Genomic DNA, 19,647 nt, shown 5'->3' on the forward strand with positions numbered 1-19,647 from the left:
TGCTGAAATTCATGCCTATATATGGTTCGCTCGTTTGATTCTTTTTAAGCAGAGACCCACAAAAATACGTCTTTGGCTGTCTGAATTTTGAATAGCTTCAGTATGATAGTTATAATTTAATTTTACATAAATCTTTAATTTTAATTAAACAAATTTTACATAAAAATTTAAAAAATTACTAATTTTTATGCATATATAAAATTTTTTAAATGAGAAATATTTTTAAAATTTTAATGTATTAATTAACTATTTCATATTACATTTTAAATTCAATAATATTGTATTTAAGTAATATAAATAGATGTATATTTATAACTATTTATTGCATTAATTATTTTATTTTATCATTTTAAAATAATAAATTGTTATTATTTTTTCAATAGCATTTTATTTTATGTTGTTATACAACAAAACGCAAATAGGAACCTATACAATTAACAAATCAGTCAATCATTTATTTAAAAAAATCCCTGGTTGCCTCCAAAGCCGTGATGTCCGTGGTGGTGATTTTCGTGGTGGTCGTCATGGTGGTCATCGTCATGATGATGATAGTGATGTTTGACATACTTGTATAGTGGGATGGAATGAGTCTTAGGTCTGTGCACATTAATAGTGCTGTAAGCAAATCCCTTCAGCAGGTGACCTGTGGACATGGAGATGAATGAAATTATCGCAAAAATAGAATTAAAGATTTTTTTTCTAATAATAGTCTTAAAATGTTATTTGCTTTTTATTTTTTTAGTGTGCATTGTTTAATTGTTTTGTTCTTGTAGTTCATTAATTTTTTATTGTATAGCAAGTGAAGTTTTAGTTAAGTATTGTCTGTTTTTAGTCAAACTGCGCGTGATAAAAACAGCTTTTGAAATTGCAATGTCATTTAGACTTTTAATTCAAGTATTGAAACGAAAATTTATTTTTGGAGTCATTATAAAGAATTAATAATAATTACTTTCATTAATGAAAGCTAAAAATTTGGCATCAAATTCTTTCATTTTTTAAGTTTTTCTTGCACATGTACCACATCGTTCCAATAAATAAATGAAAATTAATTAATTACCGTGATGACTATCTCCATTTCCGCCTTCATCGTTTCCTTGTTCGCCAAAGTCACTGCCTCCAAAGGAACCGCCTCCAAAGTCGCCTCCGTCAAGTCCCTCGCCGCCAAATCCTCCGTCAAAGCCTCCAGAGCTGCTTCCGAATCCTCCAGAATTGCCTCCGTTTCCCCCAAAGCCGCCCCCGTTACTTCCAAAACCACCCCCGTTGCCTCCAGAATTGCCTCCGTTTCCTCCAAAGCCACCTCCAAATCCGCCAGAGTCGCCTCCGTTGCCTCCAAAGCCACCTCCGTTACTTCCGAAGCCGCCTCCGGAGTTTCCTCCAAATCCTGCGGCTCCTCCTTGGCCTCCCGATCCACCCCCATTACCAGCTCCTCCGAGGCCTCCAGCACCACCTCCGAATCCACCTGAGCCGCCTCCAGAGCCACCTCCAAATCCTCCAAAGCTCCCTTGAGACGCGACCATCGCGGCGCAAAGAACGAGAGCGGTGCACTGAGGAAAGGGTTAAATTTAAAGGGCGTCCAATTAAGTAAAAATCCCTAGCCCTTATATCCCCTGAGAGCTACAAACTTGGTTTGGATATCCGATTACTAACTTGGAGAGCGGAAAAGACACCACTGCCCTGCCCACTTGATATTTCAATCCCTTGGAAACGCAAAAAGCTCTAAAAATATACTTACCGAGAGGATTTTCATGGTGATCGCCGTCGGTCGGTTAGATTGATTGTGTGACTGCCTTGGTTAGGTGCCTGAGCTTTTATAGCAGATCCGTACATCTCTGCTCTCACATCCTTCCGCTACAAATTAATAATATTCGCCGCTCACGTGGAGGAGCAATTGAGCGCGAAACGTACTTGTCTGGAAAGAAAGTTTTCCTTCTCGCTTATCAAAAGAGACTATATCGCACTTTTATGTAATATAAACGTTAAGTAGGATTTGCATGGTGAATCAGGCAGGGATTAACTCATAATTTTTATATATTAAACCCAAAATCACTCTCGTTGGGATCGATTTATGTAAAATTTTATTTCCTTCCTTTCTAATCCTCCATATCTTTAAAGGGAATGCAGAGCGAGTGCACGCAGACACTAAATCTTTTTACCTCCACTTATCATGAAAATTGTTTTACACAACAATTGAATATTAAACGACACGGCATGCAATGTTCATAAATCACGATGTGCGCAATTATTATGCTCTATAAGAGGCAGATTGCGAATTATGAGCAAACGAAAATTGGTTTTGTGAATCTGACTTGTAATAATGAAAGGCAATTTTTCAAATTAAGTAAATAAGTATAAAGAAATTATAGCTTTTATGGAGCTTAATTGTGGTTAATTTAACTTGTATAACATCATTTCAATAACTGATTAACAGGCAAACAGAATGAGGTGGTTGACATGATGCAGAGAAATTGTTCTTTCACTTTTGTTTTAATAACAATAAAGCAGAGTTTATAATCTATTTTTAATATAAATTTGTAACAACATTCAATTACATTAAACTTTATTTAATTTCAATTATGAATAGTAAAAACATAAAATTTAAATTTAAAAAACAAATACAATTGAAATTTTATAAATCACACGTAAAAGTTGTATAAATTATAAATAAAATATATATTTACTTTAAAATTTTATATATGCTGATTTATTTTGCAATTAATTAGATTGTATCTAATTGTAAATGAGCTCATTTTTAAAAAGTAACAAAATTGTTAAAATGTTCATAAATTAACCTATAAGTTTAAAGATTGTTTGCATCCCGATACGCTAAAAAAAATGAAAAGTTAAAAATGATCAAATTTTTAAAATACCATCCCTTTATTTTTTACAACCCTCACGTAGAGCATTGGGGCAAGGTTGGTTTTTTATGGTAAAATTCACACGTCTTAACGCACACGTCGAAATATTTTCCCGCAATTATAGGTATGTATGTCCCTCCGTATTCACTCTCTCGGCCGTATAAATTAATTTTTACACACGCCAGGAGAGGAACAATGCACCTAACGTGAGTTAGAGCAACATCATGCGATGCTTGCAGCGGAGCCTGTCCGCAGACAGTGAGAATAATTCACTCGGGGTACTGGCGTGATACCCTGAGGCGACGCTCAGGGGCCGGTGCAGCAACCTGCGTGTATCTGTGGAAGCTTCGGAGGGAAAAATGAATTTTATATTCCAAGCGCAGGGAATACTTGCGCAAGGCAGCTTCATGATCTCGTTAGACGTAATTACGGGGTTTTCTCGCACAAACCCCGCAACCCCCAAGAGGGTCTGATGTGGAGAGCAGTCAGCGTCTCAAAACGCATTTTGATCTTTGTTCATAGAACAAAAAAATGAAAATTGAAAAGAAATAATATTTTTCATTTTTAGTTTCGGTATTAAAAATGAATGAATTTACTCATTATAGGAAATTTTATTAGTGTTAAAACCTCAATTAATTAGGAGATTCAACCATTAAATTAATTTGATTCAGTATTTAAATTGAAAAAAATTAACAAAAACATGGTAATTACATGCACCAATTATATTGAAAATTAATTCCCCAAATTTTATAATTATGTTATTCTTGACTTTCACTTAATGTCAATTGAAAAAGTATAACTATATAAAAAAATTAATATATTTTAGTAAATATAAAAACTCTCCCTAATAAATTTATTCGACCCTTTCCCCTGCAGCAATTCAGTGCCAATATGACCTGAAACGAACTAAATTACTGTATACAAAAATAATTACCTTCCCACCGTTTTACCTGCAGGACAAGGAACATTTGATGCAGAGTAGGTGGCACTTTTCTGACTGCCCTCAGGTATTCCGTGAGATTGTGTTCGTGGGGCTGAACTGCGTGCTCACGAAAGCAGGCGAGGACCATGTGCTTGATTGACTGCTGCCGTTTTGGCTGTGCTGGAAATAACGCGTTTATAGACATCAAGAGTTTTATTTTGCTGCTTTTGCATGGCTTCGTGGCCGTTTTAATGGTTTAATCAAAGCATCAACACCCTATAATGATCTGCGTGAATTCAGAAAAAAGATTATACCAATAAAAGTGTTATACAGAGGAAATTCCATATTTATAAAAATAATTAACTCCTCTTTTAGGAGGGGAATGTTTTGGGGCAATAAAATGACAGCTTTTTAATGTGCCTTTTTGATGCGTACAGAAAAAGTTTGCAAGCTGCCCTTGAACTGACGGGATCAAAGATTGTTAAATATAATGACCCTTGAAGAGCAGATCGGGCCTGACTTGACTGAATATCGCTCTCGCTTCTACTCAGATGAAATAAAATAAATAAAACGATCTTTGTAAGAAAAGAAGACAAGCAGTCAAATATTTAAAAAAAGTCACGGTTTTTTTTTGTTCAGCCGAGAGCGATCTTATTATTACGGACCTAATTTGAATTTTAGTGCCAAAATAACACAACAGTTTGGCTATCAGGCTGTTGGGGAACACCAGATGTTGTCTGTTGATAAAATTCCGATCACATGCCGACGGGAGATTTTATTTCATGCCTAGCAGATTGGATGTCGCGCCTTTAAATGATTCTAATCGGGCGGAAAACAAGTCAAGAAAGAAAGCCTACAAGATTTTTACAAGTTGATAAATATTATATCAAAGGTAAAAAAAAAAATTATAACAACAAAACAATCTTCTTATAAATAGTTATTTTAACAATGAAATTAAGTTTTTAAATTGATTCATTGATATAGAAAATATTTGAAAAATTAAAAGTTTAACTTCTCAGAAAAAAACCTTTGGAACATGACCTTGTTTTGGGAGCAGATATAATTGCAGTATAATTAAACCTTGATTACTAACAATTATTTACTTTTGCTCGTGGACGAAAATGGCCTTCTATGGACAGAGTGTGCGGACGTAAAAGTGGCTCCACTGCTTCTGCAGCTCCTCGACGGCCCCGTCTGGATGTTCGTCGACTTTCTCCAGAACTTTCCTGCCGAGAACAGGCAGGACCTTTGATTGCAACACCTCTTTGATAAACGGCCCAGCCCGCGATTTCTGCAAATTGCGAACTCCCTCGTGCAGTTCTCTGAGCTGTCCGGGACGCAAGGCGGCGTCCTTGGACGAGCTGAAAGCTTTACTAGCGCCGTGTTGCGCCACTTGCCAATCTGCTCTCGGTACACCAGTGCTCCGGTCATATTTTCATTCTGACTGAGGCTCCGTACCAGATTTTTTCTCTATATCCGAGAGATGCTGTGCTCTCTGTATCTAATCAGCACGGCAGACAGCAGCGTCCACAAAAAGTGACTCACGATGAACGTCAACAAAATATGCTGTCAATGCTCTTCTTTGAATGTTTTCAAACGCCGCAAATATAGAAACGTACTTGTAAGTGTCAAAATTTTAGCAAAATATTGCATTTTTAAAACTTGTGGATAATTTTAAAAATCTGCGGTAAAATTTTTAAACCATTGTCCTATTTGAATCGTGGATTTCATGAGAAATTGAAACTGGGCGATCCTCTTTATTGCACCTGGTTTAAAATTTTCATTGTCCTATTTGTTTTAAAATTGTGATGAAAATTATGGAAACAGAAAACACCTTTTTTAACCAATTAAAAATGTTCAAATATATATACAAATATTTCAAAAAGATAAGAAATGATAGCAGGTAAAAGGGCAATTTATCACATTTAAAAAAAATGGTTAAAATTACTTATAATGTAATAGCAGAATAACCATAATTTTTTCCACCTTCATTTTTATTTTTTTTTTGTAAAATTTATATTTAATTGAAATATTCACTTTATTTTGTATTAATTTAATTATCATAAACAAACAATAATTTAATTTGCTATTTTATTTACCATTTTAGATTGAATTATATTTTATAACTTATATTAATGTTTATTTGTCACTAATTTAATTGCAGTTGCATGTTGCAATTCGTAATTCAATCAAACTCTCCGGTTATATGCGCATTTAAAAACATTTTTAATTAAGTTTTGACTTTCCTCAATGTGTTTTAAGAGAATTGCATTTGTTGTTTCACTGGATTATTTTGTACTTCTTTTATTTTAAATCGCAGACATTCAAGTCTAGAGTCTACATCCTTGAACAAGAAAAGATTATTTCCGTAAAATTCCTCCATGTCGCCAAGCAAAAATATAAAAAAGGACACCTCTCAGCACATCACCAAACTCCTCATCCCGCCAAAATCTCAACAGATCAATAAAAGTCGGCCGCCGCCGCCACCGCAGACGCCAAAATTTACAACTTCTTTGAAAGGAAGAAGAAACCTGCTCGAAACACGTTTTACGATTTTCAAGTGAGCGACGCAGAACAAAGGAATCGTCTGAGCTGTTTGGCGTCCTTTAGTGCTCAGGGCTGATTTTCCTTGCTTAGGGGGTGGAATTTCGCGCTCAGGGTATCAGAAATGAGAGTGGCGAAATAAAAGGGAAAAAGCAGAGGTCGCCGCTCGCTTTGTAAAACTTTATTGCCTTGGGGAAATGTACAAAATAATCCTCTTTTCCACTCCAACCTCTTCTGAGAAAATAATCTATTGAAATTGTAATTCGCACCGAAAGAGAGAAAAACTTTGTCCAAGCATAACTTGAGAGGGAAAAGCTCTCTGCTCTCTGCAATTTGAAAAGCGTGACTGCTGCTTTTTTGCGTTACGGTCAATCAGCCGAGTTGGTTGGCATCATAATTGCGGCGTTTACATCAATTAAGCCACAGCGTGCTCGGCTGCAAAAAAAAATGGAAAAGCCAGGGAGCACTTTGCTTTCTGCACGATTGGCGAAACCAGCAGCAAGTTCAATGCCACGCGGCTACCATAATATTATTGTAGACGCAGCGTCAAAAATGTATTTTCCTTTTTTTAAATATATTTTCGGCAGCCCCTCTATATCTTTGATAAATATTGGGCTATGATCTGGCGTCATTATGTGGTCTCTTTTCATGGCCTGTTTAAACAAAAAATCCCAAAAGTCGCGTCTGTTTAATCAGCGAGCGCTGTTTTTTTTTTTTTTTTTTTTCACTCCACGCTGCTTTGAGCGAGCGTTTCTCGCTTTGGAAACGGAGACGAGTGTATAAAATGTACCGCTGACTGTGCGACTGACATGCAAGAGCCATGAGCGTTTAGCGCGCTTCTCCCCTTATCTTATCAGGGAAGCGAGTGTGTTTGTGTGCGGGGCGAGTTCATCTCTCTTTTCAGCAGCAGCTTTGTCAACCGCCCATAATTTATGGTCGTCCAGATCACTTGCTCAAAATAAGAAAAAAGTGAAAAAAACATTTTCCACTGCAAATGAAATTACATATAAATGTTTAAAAAAAACTTTTTTAATTGTTAGAGGCAACGAATACATTTTTAATAATTTTTTACTTTTATTGATATAACCTTATTTATATGCATGATAAATATTTATCAAATATAGATATGCTGAGCAAAATTATCTAAAGCTAAATTATTTCTCGAAGAAAGGAGGCTTTTCTGGCTTTGAAAGACATTGTTTGGTTAAAATAGTAATTCTTAAACAGTTAAAATTACGGATATTTTAGTTTCAACGTCACAATGATATTCAAAGACACAAAGAATTTTAGAATTCAATTATTTCCTTCTTCATTTTGTGCCCTTATTTTCATGATCCTCACAAAATTCTGATCCGAGAAAGTTTTCATTTGTGTCAATTGGCCAAAATTTAAAAATTCGCCAGCATGTTTTTGACCTTTTTCTAAAAAAGTGCCAAAATCTTGTTAATCCCTGGGCCACGCAATACACATATTACGCCACTTGTTAACCAGAATACGCAAGCGCTTGATGCACCCTGCGTGGTCGGACTCACCCCCAAGTGATAAATACAACCCTCATCTCGCAGGAGCTCCTTATCAACCCCCATGTGCCGCCGCCAACTCTTATAACAGACTCGCCGCAGCATCCGTCTTTTGGAAGCGCAACAGGTGCTTGAAGATTAAATAACAGCCTCGATCCTCTCCTAGACTGCGATCGCTTCTGGTAGGTCGCCGTGATAAAATCACAAATTACACAATAATAATGTTCTCGCATCTCCTGCCGTCCGTTTTCGTGCGAGCTTTCAGTGTTTTCCACACTTGCTGGCCACACATATCAGGTGACCTCTCCTGCAAAAACAAAAAATATGTCTTAAAAAAAAGCGCAAAATTTACTCTTTTCTGCGTGGAATTAAAGTTAACTGGATGAGAAAAATAGGTTGACTAGACGTCCTCCTCTATATAAAAAAATCTAATCATGATTAAAGCATCATTTTTTTTATCGCTTTTGGCACATATAAAACAAAATTAGTATTTTTGTCATTGAAAGTCACACGTAGTTCTTATTTCATTAATTTACTCCTATGCATATTTTTGACATATTTAAAAGTATTTATATAGATTTCAGTTAGGTTAAATTTTAAAAGGAGCGTAAATTGAAAAACTCGTGATCTTATATTTTAATTTCATTTTCAGATTCATTCAACTTACGTCCTTATTTTGTACATTAGAGGAATTCTGGTCTCCCTTTATAAAAAAAACTCTTTTCCAACACTAAAACTTTCTTGGAAACACATTGGCTCTCAAATCACAATTAGGAATAGTTATCCAATTATCGTCCCAGCTGGTGGCATTGCAACCTAAAAAGAGGCTGACGAAAAAACATAATTGCGTGTATTTTGTTGCGCTACGCAGCGTGGAAAATTTGCCCGCACAGGTTGGGATTAAAACGGCTGTACAAATACCTAATCCTATATTTTTAACAATAAAAATTATTTTACTTCTCTAGCACATCGCGTGATTTACTCTTAAAAGTAGAATGCAATTATAATTTTGCTTGCAATATAGTTTTGACGCCCCCGAAACGTGCGAGGAACTGAAAAAATATAATTAATGTGCTAATTGCACTTAATAGCTTTTAATTGCGTCACGTTTCTGCGTTATTCGCGGGATGCGCCACTGGCACACGCGGATCCGCGAATTCGTGAAAAACAAAACTGATCGCACGGCAAATTTCGTCTCGACACGCCAGGCAGGCAGACCGAATTTGGTATTTTCTCACGGAAAGCCGATCATCGAGGTCGCGAATCGCCGCCTTTGCAGCGAAACAATGGCGACACGACTTTTGACAAGTGCGGGGCAGCAATTTGCAGCTGCTCGTTTTGCACAAGTCAGGGGTGAAGATCAAAGTTTTGTTCTGATGGGAAACAATGGAGGAGATGACTTTTGAAATTATTAAGTATTATTTCTACAGCATACATACTAACTTTATTCCCATAATTTTGTGGATTCATTGCCAAATTTCATGTATAAATAATATATTTTCTAGTGTTATATGTATATCAAAATGTTCTTTCATATAACCACAATTATATAATAATAATTACTAACTCAACCCAAGCAAATAAGAGAGTTAAATTAATTTTTATTAATAATGTAAGTCAGCATAGTGTTTATATTTTAAAAAAGGTAAATTTTTATTATAATTAAAAAAAATTGTGGATAATAAAGACTTAAAAAAATTTATTGAATACTATTTAAAATGAATAAATTACACAAATACAAGTTATAACTATTAAATAAGCAATAAATATAAATTATTAAAACAAAATTATAATTTATAAACAAAGAAATAAATTAATTATAATTACCTCATATTTTTTGTTTTGTTTAAAATTTGGCTCTTACAATTCTCACGCGCGTCGTTTGCCTATAGCTGCATAACCATATTGCGATGTCCCCTCCAGCAGAATAATTTATTCACAAATTTTCCCCAGTAGCCGCAACCAGCATCTCGACAGTGCAGAGCGAAATTGTAACACGGCATAGAAACTTGACACCCAATATCCTTGCCACCTGATACAAAATTGCTGAGTGGCTTAATCTCACCCCTCGATTATAAAATGAAAAAACTGCTGGTTGCTCAAAATGTGTTTGCAAGATGTTGCTTCTTTCTTACTTCTTGCGGGCCGAAAAAACATGAAAAGAAAATGAAAATTTGAGCAATTCATATGGAAATGTATGTTAATAAAAAAAAAAGTAAGTTTTTTCGATTAAGACAAAAATTAACAATAGCCCATAAAAAGTTGCAACTGAAAATATAAATTTAACAACTAGTGGAAGTCAACACATTAATTACTTTGATATATATCACATTCAAAGTTAATGACTCTTAAAACCGCAGGACCGTTCATTAGTTGCATTCAAAAATAAGCTTGGCAAAGAAACAAGTAAAATTTCAATCGCATCGCATAAATTTGTTTTAATCAAAATTTAATTTTCCTAGATATGCTTGACAATTTAAAAGTTTTGCAAATTCAATTGTCACCGCTGTTGATGTAAATATAGAATGGCAAACATATGCTGGCTGGCAATTGAGTTGACTAGCGTCAGGGCCACAGCAGCTCGCTTTGAAATGGAAATTGATGTGTACGTACACGCGCACCCACTCTCATTTGCCATTCAAACTTATTGCAATAATGAATTTGACATCTCCTTCTCGCTCCCTCCGTAGACGACAAAGTCACCAGCATGATTCAATCCCGAAATTTATTCAATGTTGCCTTTTCTGCCGGATAAGGAGACACCTCTTATATTTATTCATCTCCAACAAACAGAGAGAGATTTAAATTTTCCTCTCTAGCTCAACGAGACGTTTTTAATGCAAATTTATTCCAACCATCGGCAGAGGTCGAAACGAGAAAAAAAAATCAAAATCTCCTTTGGTGTTAATTAAACATTCGATCAGAGTGACATCATTATTAGAAGAAATTCCCAGCAGGCACTTAATTAACTGCGCATATTTTTTTTTATGACCAATGAAATGATAAACTCCATTATCAAAAAGCTCTGAGGTGACCTCTGACTTGTTTATACCAGCTAAGTTGCCAAAAATAGTTCCAATGAAGTGCACGTGCATGAATTGATTGATGGATTCTAAACGGAATCGACGTTTGCAGATTCACTGTGGATATAATTGAAAAAAAATCATGGACTCGAACTTCACAATCACACTAATATTTACAGTAAAAATGTCCGAAATATACTTTAAAGTTAAACACAGAATAAAATCATAAATAAATAAAGATGAAATAAGGATTATTTAATCGAATACAAATTTTAGATAGATAATTTTAATAATTAATAAAAAAATTTGCCAGCTAAAAATTTAAATTTGCGCCAAAATTTAGTCATTCTATTTTTGATTGAATTCGAAATCTTGTATATTGAGCTGTTATCTGAATTTTTGTGTGGATTTATTGTTCAAGTAAAAAAGTTAATTTAGCAATTAACTATTTTCAAACAATTTAAAATCAGAAAAAATATGTTTATTGAATTTCCTTTTAGAATGTTTTTTTTATCAAAAAATTTAAAATTCCTTAAGACCTGCCTCTAGGTTGGTTTTGTATTATAATTTTAGTTTTAACTGGTTTTAACTTTAAATAAATCTTTTCGGTGAACACTTTTACTTGATATTTCATGTCCAGGAAATGCATCTTATGTTCATATATAATTTTTTATTTTTTATAATAGGAGGTAACGAAACCCTTGTGTTTGTAATCCTATGAAAGCAGAAACGTTTGTGCTGATTTTTCTCCGTATCTTTTTTTCTCGCAACCCAGCCGCAAAACTCGAGAGGCGTCTCACGTCCTCCTTTGCAAAATGCGTTATTAATTTTATATATTTCTGCTCGGGTTGCAAAATAATATAATATTAAATGCCACTGCAGTACAATGAATTGGCGACTCACATGGGGAAAAGTGTGCGAGGTCTCCACGTGGCGTCCGCGCTAATTAATGTGTGTTGCAGATCGAATGGCTGGTGAGAGCAGCGGCACCACCGTCGGAGCGGGCAGCGGCCGCTGGCACAGGCAAAACAACTCCCCAGCGCACCAGTCTGCCAACAACAATGGGTAACTAACTGCTCATTTGCATATTGTTTTCAAAACACACGTTCGCCAAATTCGTTCGGAACTTATCGAGCAAGTCGTTCTCGGATCACTGCCTTTCTGACACGCTTTGATTGTTTTCGGTCTCTAATGAGTATACAAACTAGGAGCAAAAAATTATAATAATACTTGAAAAACTTATGGGGGATTTTTTTATTATGATAAATTTTAATGTATTATTTTTTGCTGCCTAAAAATTCCAAATTTAAAAGAAAAAATGAAATATTTTGAATGTGAATTTGAATATAAAATTGGAATATTTAACTATCCAACATTTAATATTGAGAAAACTTCCATAAGAATTAGTTTCATTGTTTAAACTTGGAGTATAGAAATTAAAATACTCAAAAGTTTATTTCGCGTTTTGCCATTTACTGCATGGTCATTAAATCCATTAAAAGAGCACCATCCACTCAATGGATCGGTGGCGCCGTCGACCTCTATCCAAAGACAAGCAAAGAAAAGAAAGAAAGATTGAGCATGGAACGTTTGTTTGAAATCTCGCAAATGTTCAAACACTGGTATTATTTTTCAGGACGTGTGCAGATATGTGATGCTGGGAGGGCCATCAGCAGACGGCCACCGCTGCTGCTGGCCTGATCCGCCGCGCCATGACGGCGGCCAAGTCGCCCTTCGCCAGGTTGCGCGCAGCCAAGCCCCTCAGGATCATGGTGCTCGGCCAAGGGGGCGTCGGAAAATCAGGCGAGTTTTATTCAAATTCAATTCATTTGACTAATTGGCACCTTCTTTGTCTTTTGGTTTGTTGCTAACTGGCGGAATTGAAACGATCTCGCTGATGAGTCTGATGCTAAAACAAGAGAGTTGGCACTGATCTTGTTTTATTAGGCGACCCAGCGACGGTCCGCCTCATTCATGCTTGTTTAATTTTAGAGCAGCAAAAGATAGAAAAAAAGACACGCGGCTCTCTCTCAAACTTCACTCTAATGTTCTTCTCAGCTGACACCTTAAATAAATTTCACAGAAGCAGCGCATAATTATAATATGTTGCTCTCGCGTTGCGACGGTGAAAAATGCGAAAGCAAAAGATATAAATATGTTTGAGAGATTTGGAAATCATCACATCAAAATGTATTTCGACCATTAAAATTCAAAATATTTCATCCTATTAATTTATATTATTAATGCATAGAAAAGTCGCCTTACTCATTTAGGAAACATCTAAAAATTCAAATTTTATAGCAAAATGAAAGACCTAATTTCAAATTATTGATTTGACTTGCACAAAACTATAGTTTGGGATATTCGATTTTTAAAATATCCTTTTTCATTGGACCGATTCAATTTCTTGACATTCAAATTAGCAGTTCCAAATCAGCTTATAAGTTTGGTTAAGCAACTTGTTATGATAATTCACGTCTCCACGCGTTGTGTGATGCACCGCGACAACTTTGTTATCCCGTTTTCATTTTGCACAATAAAATGTAAAGAATGAACTTTTTTCATCCGGAACTACTTTTTTGCTGTTTTGATTTTCCCAGCCATGCCATTCTTCCGCGACGTGCGGATTAACTTTATCAAATAAGAAATCAAAAAATAATGTTGTAATCATTCCTGTTTCCGCGCACAGCTTTGGTGGTGCGATTTATAACGAGGCGATTCATCGGCGAGTACGACCCTACCCTTGAGAAAATGTACACTTTCAACCCCACCGTTGACAACGAGGTGATCCCCTTGGAAATTCTAGACACCGCCGGTCAGCCACATGTGAGTCTCAAACGCCAAAAAATATAGCTTAATTTACGTTTTGAAAATTTTATAATAATTATTTTAAGTATTATTAAAAACAAAAATTTTCTCTGCTGAAATATTTAAAAATTGAAAAAAAAAACTATTAAATAATTTAAATTTCCTCTTATGCTTCCAACAGTTCCAACCTATATATAAAAACTAAATTCAATTGAAGATTAATTCAACTTTAGGAAAATGTTCAAAAATCAATTGGAATTTCAATAATTTCAATACTATAAAACTTTTTTCATGGCTTTCTTAAAAATTGGAGTTTTTGGGAGTATGGGATAATTTCGGTTCAATTGCTTACTTCACATATATATCAAAGTTTACAAAAAATTAAATGTAAAATTATTTGCGCTTATTTATTTTTTAAATTTTAAATAATTCACATTGGAATGAGAGGAAGTGAACCATGTTCATTATAGTTTTCTTTTTTTCAAATGGAATGCGAGAGTCTTTAAGAGAGACGATTTTTTTTTTATGTGTTTCCCAAAGGAAATGGAGTGTCCCGGCTTGGAAGCAAACATCAGGTGGGCGGATGTGTTTATTCTAATGTACTCCGTGACAGATAAGTGCTCCTTTGACGAGTGTTCACGCCTCAAGTTCCTCATCAACTACAACAAAAGAAGGCGGCGACTCTCCTCGTCGGCCAGGGTCAGTTTCTGCAGCTTTTTCTTATTCCAGCAGCTCCTCTCTTGTTTGCATCTCTTGCTTGCATGTGTAACGATATAATAATAATATCACATACGTACACACAACACCCGCGGCGGCGAACCAAGTGCACGTTGGTTGATGGCGAAACGGGTTCCGCAGCCAGAGGAAAGAAAAAGAAAACCGAGCAGCAGCGCAGCCGCTTTTTTCCGCGTCGCTTTTATTTCATTTCACGCTGCCGCCGCTTTTGCAGACGCACTTTTTGTAATATAGCTCCGAGCGCAAATATATATTTGGTTCACTTGAACACTCAAAAGAGCATTTCATTACAAGAGCATTCTACAAAAAATATGCACCATTTATTAAAGTCATAAACAAAAAGTAAAATCATGATTTATTTTTCAAACTCAATGTTTTGTGCAGTTTAATAAAATTTGAACATTTTTCTCTACTGGCACTTGCATTCAAGGTATTTTTCCAGTGTTTTAATTTAAAAAATGAAAAAAATATTAATAATTAAAAATTCACAAAAATACAAAATCCATGATTTCTAGAAACGCAGTTATAATAGTTATCAGCTTTCCACAATACATGTATTTAAACTTCTATTAAATTTATGGTATTTTTTTAATATATTAATTTTCTAACCATCATGCATCTTTACGGCTAATTTTGTGACAAATTCGGTGTCCTATAATTATTATGCTCGGTGTGACACAAAATATTCGAAAATTGATACGAATTAAGAAAAAAATTAAAAAACCAGCCAATTTATAGCATAAAATATTTGCTCCTATACATTTCAGAAAAAAATATACCATGATTTTAGAAAATCTCACACAATCAAAGTAAAACTTCTTCATATTTGAGCATCTCACCATTCGATCCAGTAAGGATCAAATGAAAAAAACACAACTTTTGCAAGTTTCATATTTATGTATAATTATAAAACCATTATTTTGGTTAAATTTGTTACGTTTTCCTATATAACATAATGAGACCAACACCAATTATGCTTAGGAGTGGCAAAATTAGTCTAGGATGAAAAGAAAATAATTCAACAATGCTGCAACAATGGATTTTACAAGTTTTAGTTCAAAATAATAAAAAAATTAAAATTTTTATTTAATTTTATAAAATTATATTTTTGTTAACTTTGGTCCTCTACTATTTAGGATAATAGGAGTATTTCCAATCGATTGGGCGTGGCCAAATTAGTCGAAGCTGAAAATATTATAGAAACTGTGCATATTCCACTTTTTTATTACAAAAACATGAAATTAAATATATATACTTTTAAAAAAATAAACAGAAATTTACTTCCAATATAAGATTATGCAGTTTAAACTGTCGCATTGCAAGAATAAATATTTAAAATTTTGACTTTTCTGAAATCCAAAATTCCAAAGTTTTGCCAGACCTTAACAACGTGTAAGCACCAAAAAATTAGAAATACAATGTAAATAAATGTTGGTTCCTACATTTTCCTAATTATAGTTATTACAATTTTAGAGGTCAAAGAAATAAATTTGGCATAATTTTTTTTGGTCTGATAAAGTATTCTTAATGTTCTACGCACTACTCATATTTAAATTATTGTGAAAATCTGATAATAAATTAGATTTTTATTTAAATCATCAACAGTATTTAATTTTGTAACACTCTTGAGGCGCCACTTTTCCAAAAGAGGTCAGACGTGCGCGTTGTTTGATTTTTATTTTTAGCAAAGTGCTCTGCGGGTGCGTGCGTGCGAGTGGCAAATAAAACGCGCGGCATACATAACATAATACCGAGAGTTGGATCATGTTGGGTTAATTAAACGCCGAGGAATATAGTGAGTAACGCTTCTTTTCTCGCTCACTCGCTCGTCGGCAAGTGGCGGGCAGATTTACGATTTATTTTACATCGGCAAACGTGGCTACTGTGCAGCGCGCGTAAAAGCCACTTCTTAAAACTCTCTCTCCGCGGCTGATGCTGAGAGAAGCGTCTGTTTGCATTGTCTGCCGATGAGTTATGGCCCTAATCACCAACACGCGCTCTCCAGCTTTTTTGGGTGGAAAAAGATGCGTGTTTAAATTCATATCACACAACGGCTATTTGTTTAGCTTCCGAGCTTGGTTTCTGCATTAATGTCGAGTTGTTTGAATAGATTAAAGGCAAACAAAAACCCCATGTGTGGTCAAGTTTTTCCTTGTGGAGGAGCAAACGCATTTGCCTTATCTGGTAAAATTCAATTTTTCTGCCTAATCTCAAGGAAAATTAGTCCTTAAATGTGGTTAGTTAATGATTATTATATGCTCTTAGGTCAGATAAATGCATTGGGTAGGTTGGTTAAAGTTTTTAATCTAAGGCGGAAAAGTAAAGTTTCTATTGAAAGCATATATTTGGGAATTGAATTAAGACGTGAGATATTAATCAAAATTTAAAAGCTGACAACAATGATGAATAAAATGATGAAAAAATCACTTTCAATCCAAGTAATTTTGCATCTCACCAATTTTTAGGTAGAAAAAAAAACACTCTTATGGTCTTATAGGATGAATTTTTTTATATATAGTTTAGGCCGAATTTTTAATGGAACCAAAATTCTTTTGCAATAAAATGAAATCGCAATTTTATTTAAAAAATGCCATTTTCAACATTTGCAGACAGAGCCGCCCGTTTTGCTTGTGGGGAACAAGACGGATCAAATTGCAGACAGGATGGTCTCTTTTGAAGATGGCCAGAAACGTTTTGCAGACATTGGCTGCGTTTCCTTCCACGAGATCTCAGTGCGCGAAAACATTGAAGAGGTAGGATTTCGTAATTATACTAAATCGTATAAACAAACTGATTTATTTCCGTTTAAATTTTGTCCCAAATTCAAACAAACCACGAACGTTGCACATCTTGATGGTATGGAAAAAAAGTTTTTGCTATTTTTTTACACGCGGTGGCACTCCCTGCTCGTTGTATATATTTATATCAGAATCGTTCACCGTTCTGGAGCAACAAACAGAAAACAAGACAGGGCATAAATTTTTCTTCCCCAACGCGCGCGCACCATGCGGGCAGATATTTACACGCGTTGGGCGCCTGAACACTTTGGAAAGTAATTCATCTCAGCCGTATGTGTTTCTTTTTCAGGTGTGGGACGTTTTCCGAGACGTTGTGCGCAGGTGGCGGTCGCTGGCCAAGTGTCCACGCCTCAAAAGGTCGACCAGCGAGGTGCCCTCGCAGTCCAGCAGCTCCCCAAGTCCCAACATTCCGTCTCAACAAGAAATAGGTCCGCACCTCAAATACAAAAAAATCTTAATTTTACTGATACACTTTTAAATTATATACGATTTTTTTCGTTTTTTTTTATACATTTGCATTTCCAGTGAGTGCATTTAAAAAAAAAATATTGGTGCAAATTGAAAAAGTAAAATTATTTTGATCAATTTTGTTGCCGTAAAAGTAAATTCAATTGGTTTTTTTTAATCTGCGACAAAATAAATTCAGTCAATTGTGTAGTAACATTGATTCAAATTTCAAGTCATTTTACTAATGAAAAAAAAGGAAAAAGGATTAATTTATTCTGACTTAAAAGACTTTTCTTTCATCCAATTAGATATTTGAGAATACATTATTTGAGACTTTTATTCAGTTTACATTTTTTTTTAACTATTCTAGCCGTATTACTTGAAAATCGGTGCCATAATCAATTTTGGAACAAAAATTTAATGATGATTAATTTTGTCTTAGAACTCAATTGATCGAATCAGAAAAAAAACGATTTTTTCTCTCAAAATAATACCTTTAGAATTTTACATTTAAAAGGTCAAAGGTCTGAAAAAAAGCTATTTGCGGCAAATATTTATTTATACTAGTCTGAAAATTCATTTTTAATTTTTACCGTATCTACTTCAATACTGGCAATAGTGTTGTAATTTGTTAAAATTAATCTAAGGCAAATATTTTTATCATCTATAACAAATACGTTCAAAATTGATATGAATTAAATGTAAATCCCTAAATCATTTGAGATAAATTTAGTGATGAAAAGCTTAGAATTAATTTCTAACCCTTGAGCAGGTGCACGTTGATTACTAACAAATGAGGATCGATTTATATATCCGAAAAGGCTCATAAGTTTTCTTTGCGTGTTGTGTGTTGTAAAGGTTCAGGACTAATTGCTTGCATTTGTTGCGGGATTGACAGGAGGGCGGCGGTGGGAGGAGGCGCCGTTCCGAGACCGGGCCAGCACCGACGGCACCCTCCACTCGAGACCTCGCTGGCGCCAACAGGCCCCTCCAAGTCCCTCAGGGGCGCCCTTGCTCGAGCGACGCATGAGCATTTCGATGCGCGGCTCGCCCATCGACAATTAAAAACGCATTTGCTTGCACTCGAGCAGCATCGGCAACAAGACACGCCAAGACGCGCCACCAGACGCACCTTTCAAAAGTTTTTCTTCTTCAAAAAACCGTCCGAAAAATACTAAAATAAAACCTGGCAGCACTTGACATTTCACTCATGTTTATTCTCGTCATAAATTATAGATATTTTCTTTTGCAATATATTAATTAAATCTTAAATACAGATAAAAGCTATTTCCCATTTCCTTGTTTATTTTTTTTTTAATTAGACTGAATGCTTAAATGCTTTAAATGATATGTGAGGAGTATATTAAAATAGAGTTTGAAGAAGTTTTAATTGTGTATTTTATTTATTATTCTTATTGTTTGGACTAGAAAAATATCAAGCAGTGGCTCAAAAATTATTTTTAAGAGTTAAAAAAGGTAATATAGAGGAAAATGTAATTAAGAATTAAGGCAAATAAAATCATTTATTTTATTTCCATTATTTGAGATTCATAACTGAAATATTTTTGATTGTGTATAACATGATTCAAATTTAATGATTGTTTCCTTTCTGTTTTGTTCTTCAATGGGAAGTCAAAGATTTTAAATTTGAAAGCACAATTAATTAAAAAAAATATAAATTTTCAGTTCCTTATATTTATGTATAGTTTTTATCAACTACTGTCTATACTGTTCAGCTTTTTAAGTAAAAAAAATTAAATTTTGTAAAAAAATTAGCATTGTGAAAGCCCATAAAATAGTCCAGATAAAAAAAACATCAAAATAGGTGTCTTGTTTAAAAACAGATTCCTTTTGTTGCAGTTTTCACATTTTCTTTGATTGAGAATGACGCTTATTCTTTTAAGAATTAATTTTGAATCAAATTCAATCTCGAATAATTATTTTTATCGGTTTATAAAATATTCATTATTTATTTTTTTTCCCTGAAAAAATGTG

At 34.6% G+C, this 19,647-nt stretch overlaps 2 protein-coding genes across 8 annotated transcripts; one reads left to right on the plus strand and one right to left on the minus strand.

Moving 5' to 3' along the window:
• Positions 1-374: 374 nt before the first annotated feature.
• On the minus strand, positions 375-5,241 carry LOC132196164 (uncharacterized). Of its 5 annotated transcripts, XM_059618645.1 has the most exons (5): positions 4,881-5,241; positions 3,806-3,957; positions 1,733-3,751; positions 1,058-1,544; positions 375-643 (listed from the first exon to the last, which is right to left on the minus strand). In XM_059618645.1, the coding sequence occupies exons 3-5, from the start codon at positions 1,745-1,747 to the stop codon at positions 459-461; spliced, it is 687 nt and encodes a 228-aa protein (XP_059474628.1). In that variant the 5' UTR covers positions 1,748-3,751; positions 3,806-3,957; positions 4,881-5,241; the 3' UTR covers positions 375-458. The 5 variants fall into 5 exon arrangements, with proteins under 5 accessions (XP_059474628.1, XP_059474635.1, XP_059474615.1 ...); XM_059618652.1 differs by having other exon boundaries at positions 1,733-3,952; XM_059618632.1 differs by having other exon boundaries at positions 1,733-3,957.
• Positions 5,242-11,807: 6,566 nt separating this feature from the next.
• Positions 11,808-18,852, plus strand: LOC132202988 (ras-related and estrogen-regulated growth inhibitor). Of its 3 annotated transcripts, none has more exons than XM_059630426.1 (7): positions 11,808-11,929; positions 12,501-12,667; positions 13,554-13,690; positions 14,213-14,371; positions 17,017-17,160; positions 17,495-17,633; positions 18,511-18,852. In XM_059630426.1, the coding sequence occupies exons 2-7, from the start codon at positions 12,577-12,579 to the stop codon at positions 18,828-18,830; spliced, it is 990 nt and encodes a 329-aa protein (XP_059486409.1). In that variant the 5' UTR covers positions 11,808-11,929; positions 12,501-12,576; the 3' UTR covers positions 18,831-18,852. The 3 variants fall into 3 exon arrangements, with proteins under 3 accessions (XP_059486409.1, XP_059486581.1, XP_059486495.1); XM_059630512.1 differs by having other exon boundaries at positions 11,809-11,929; positions 18,551-18,852; XM_059630598.1 differs by lacking the exon at positions 14,213-14,371.
• The last annotated feature ends 795 nt before the right edge of the window (positions 18,853-19,647 follow it).

The sequence above is a fragment of the Neocloeon triangulifer genome, unplaced genomic scaffold (genome assembly GCF_031216515.1).
Source record: "Neocloeon triangulifer isolate White Clay Creek 2 clone unplaced genomic scaffold, ASM3121651v1 ptg000001l, whole genome shotgun sequence".
NCBI classification, from domain to species: Eukaryota; Metazoa; Arthropoda; class Insecta; order Ephemeroptera; family Baetidae; genus Neocloeon; species Neocloeon triangulifer.

Coding starts and splice junctions, on each gene's coding strand:
- LOC132196164 (XM_059618652.1), bottom strand. Junction 644..1,057: donor AAATGGAGATAGTCATCACG/GTAATTAATTAA, acceptor CCATGTCCACAG/GTCACCTGCTGAAGGGATTT.
- LOC132202988 (XM_059630426.1), top strand. CDS start 12,577: ATGACGGCGGCCAAGTCGCCCTTCGCCAGGTTGCGCGCAGCCAAGCCC. Junction 12,668..13,553: donor AGGGGGCGTCGGAAAATCAG/GCGAGTTTTATT, acceptor TTCCGCGCACAG/CTTTGGTGGTGCGATTTATA. Junction 13,691..14,212: donor ACACCGCCGGTCAGCCACAT/GTGAGTCTCAAA, acceptor TGTTTCCCAAAG/GAAATGGAGTGTCCCGGCTT.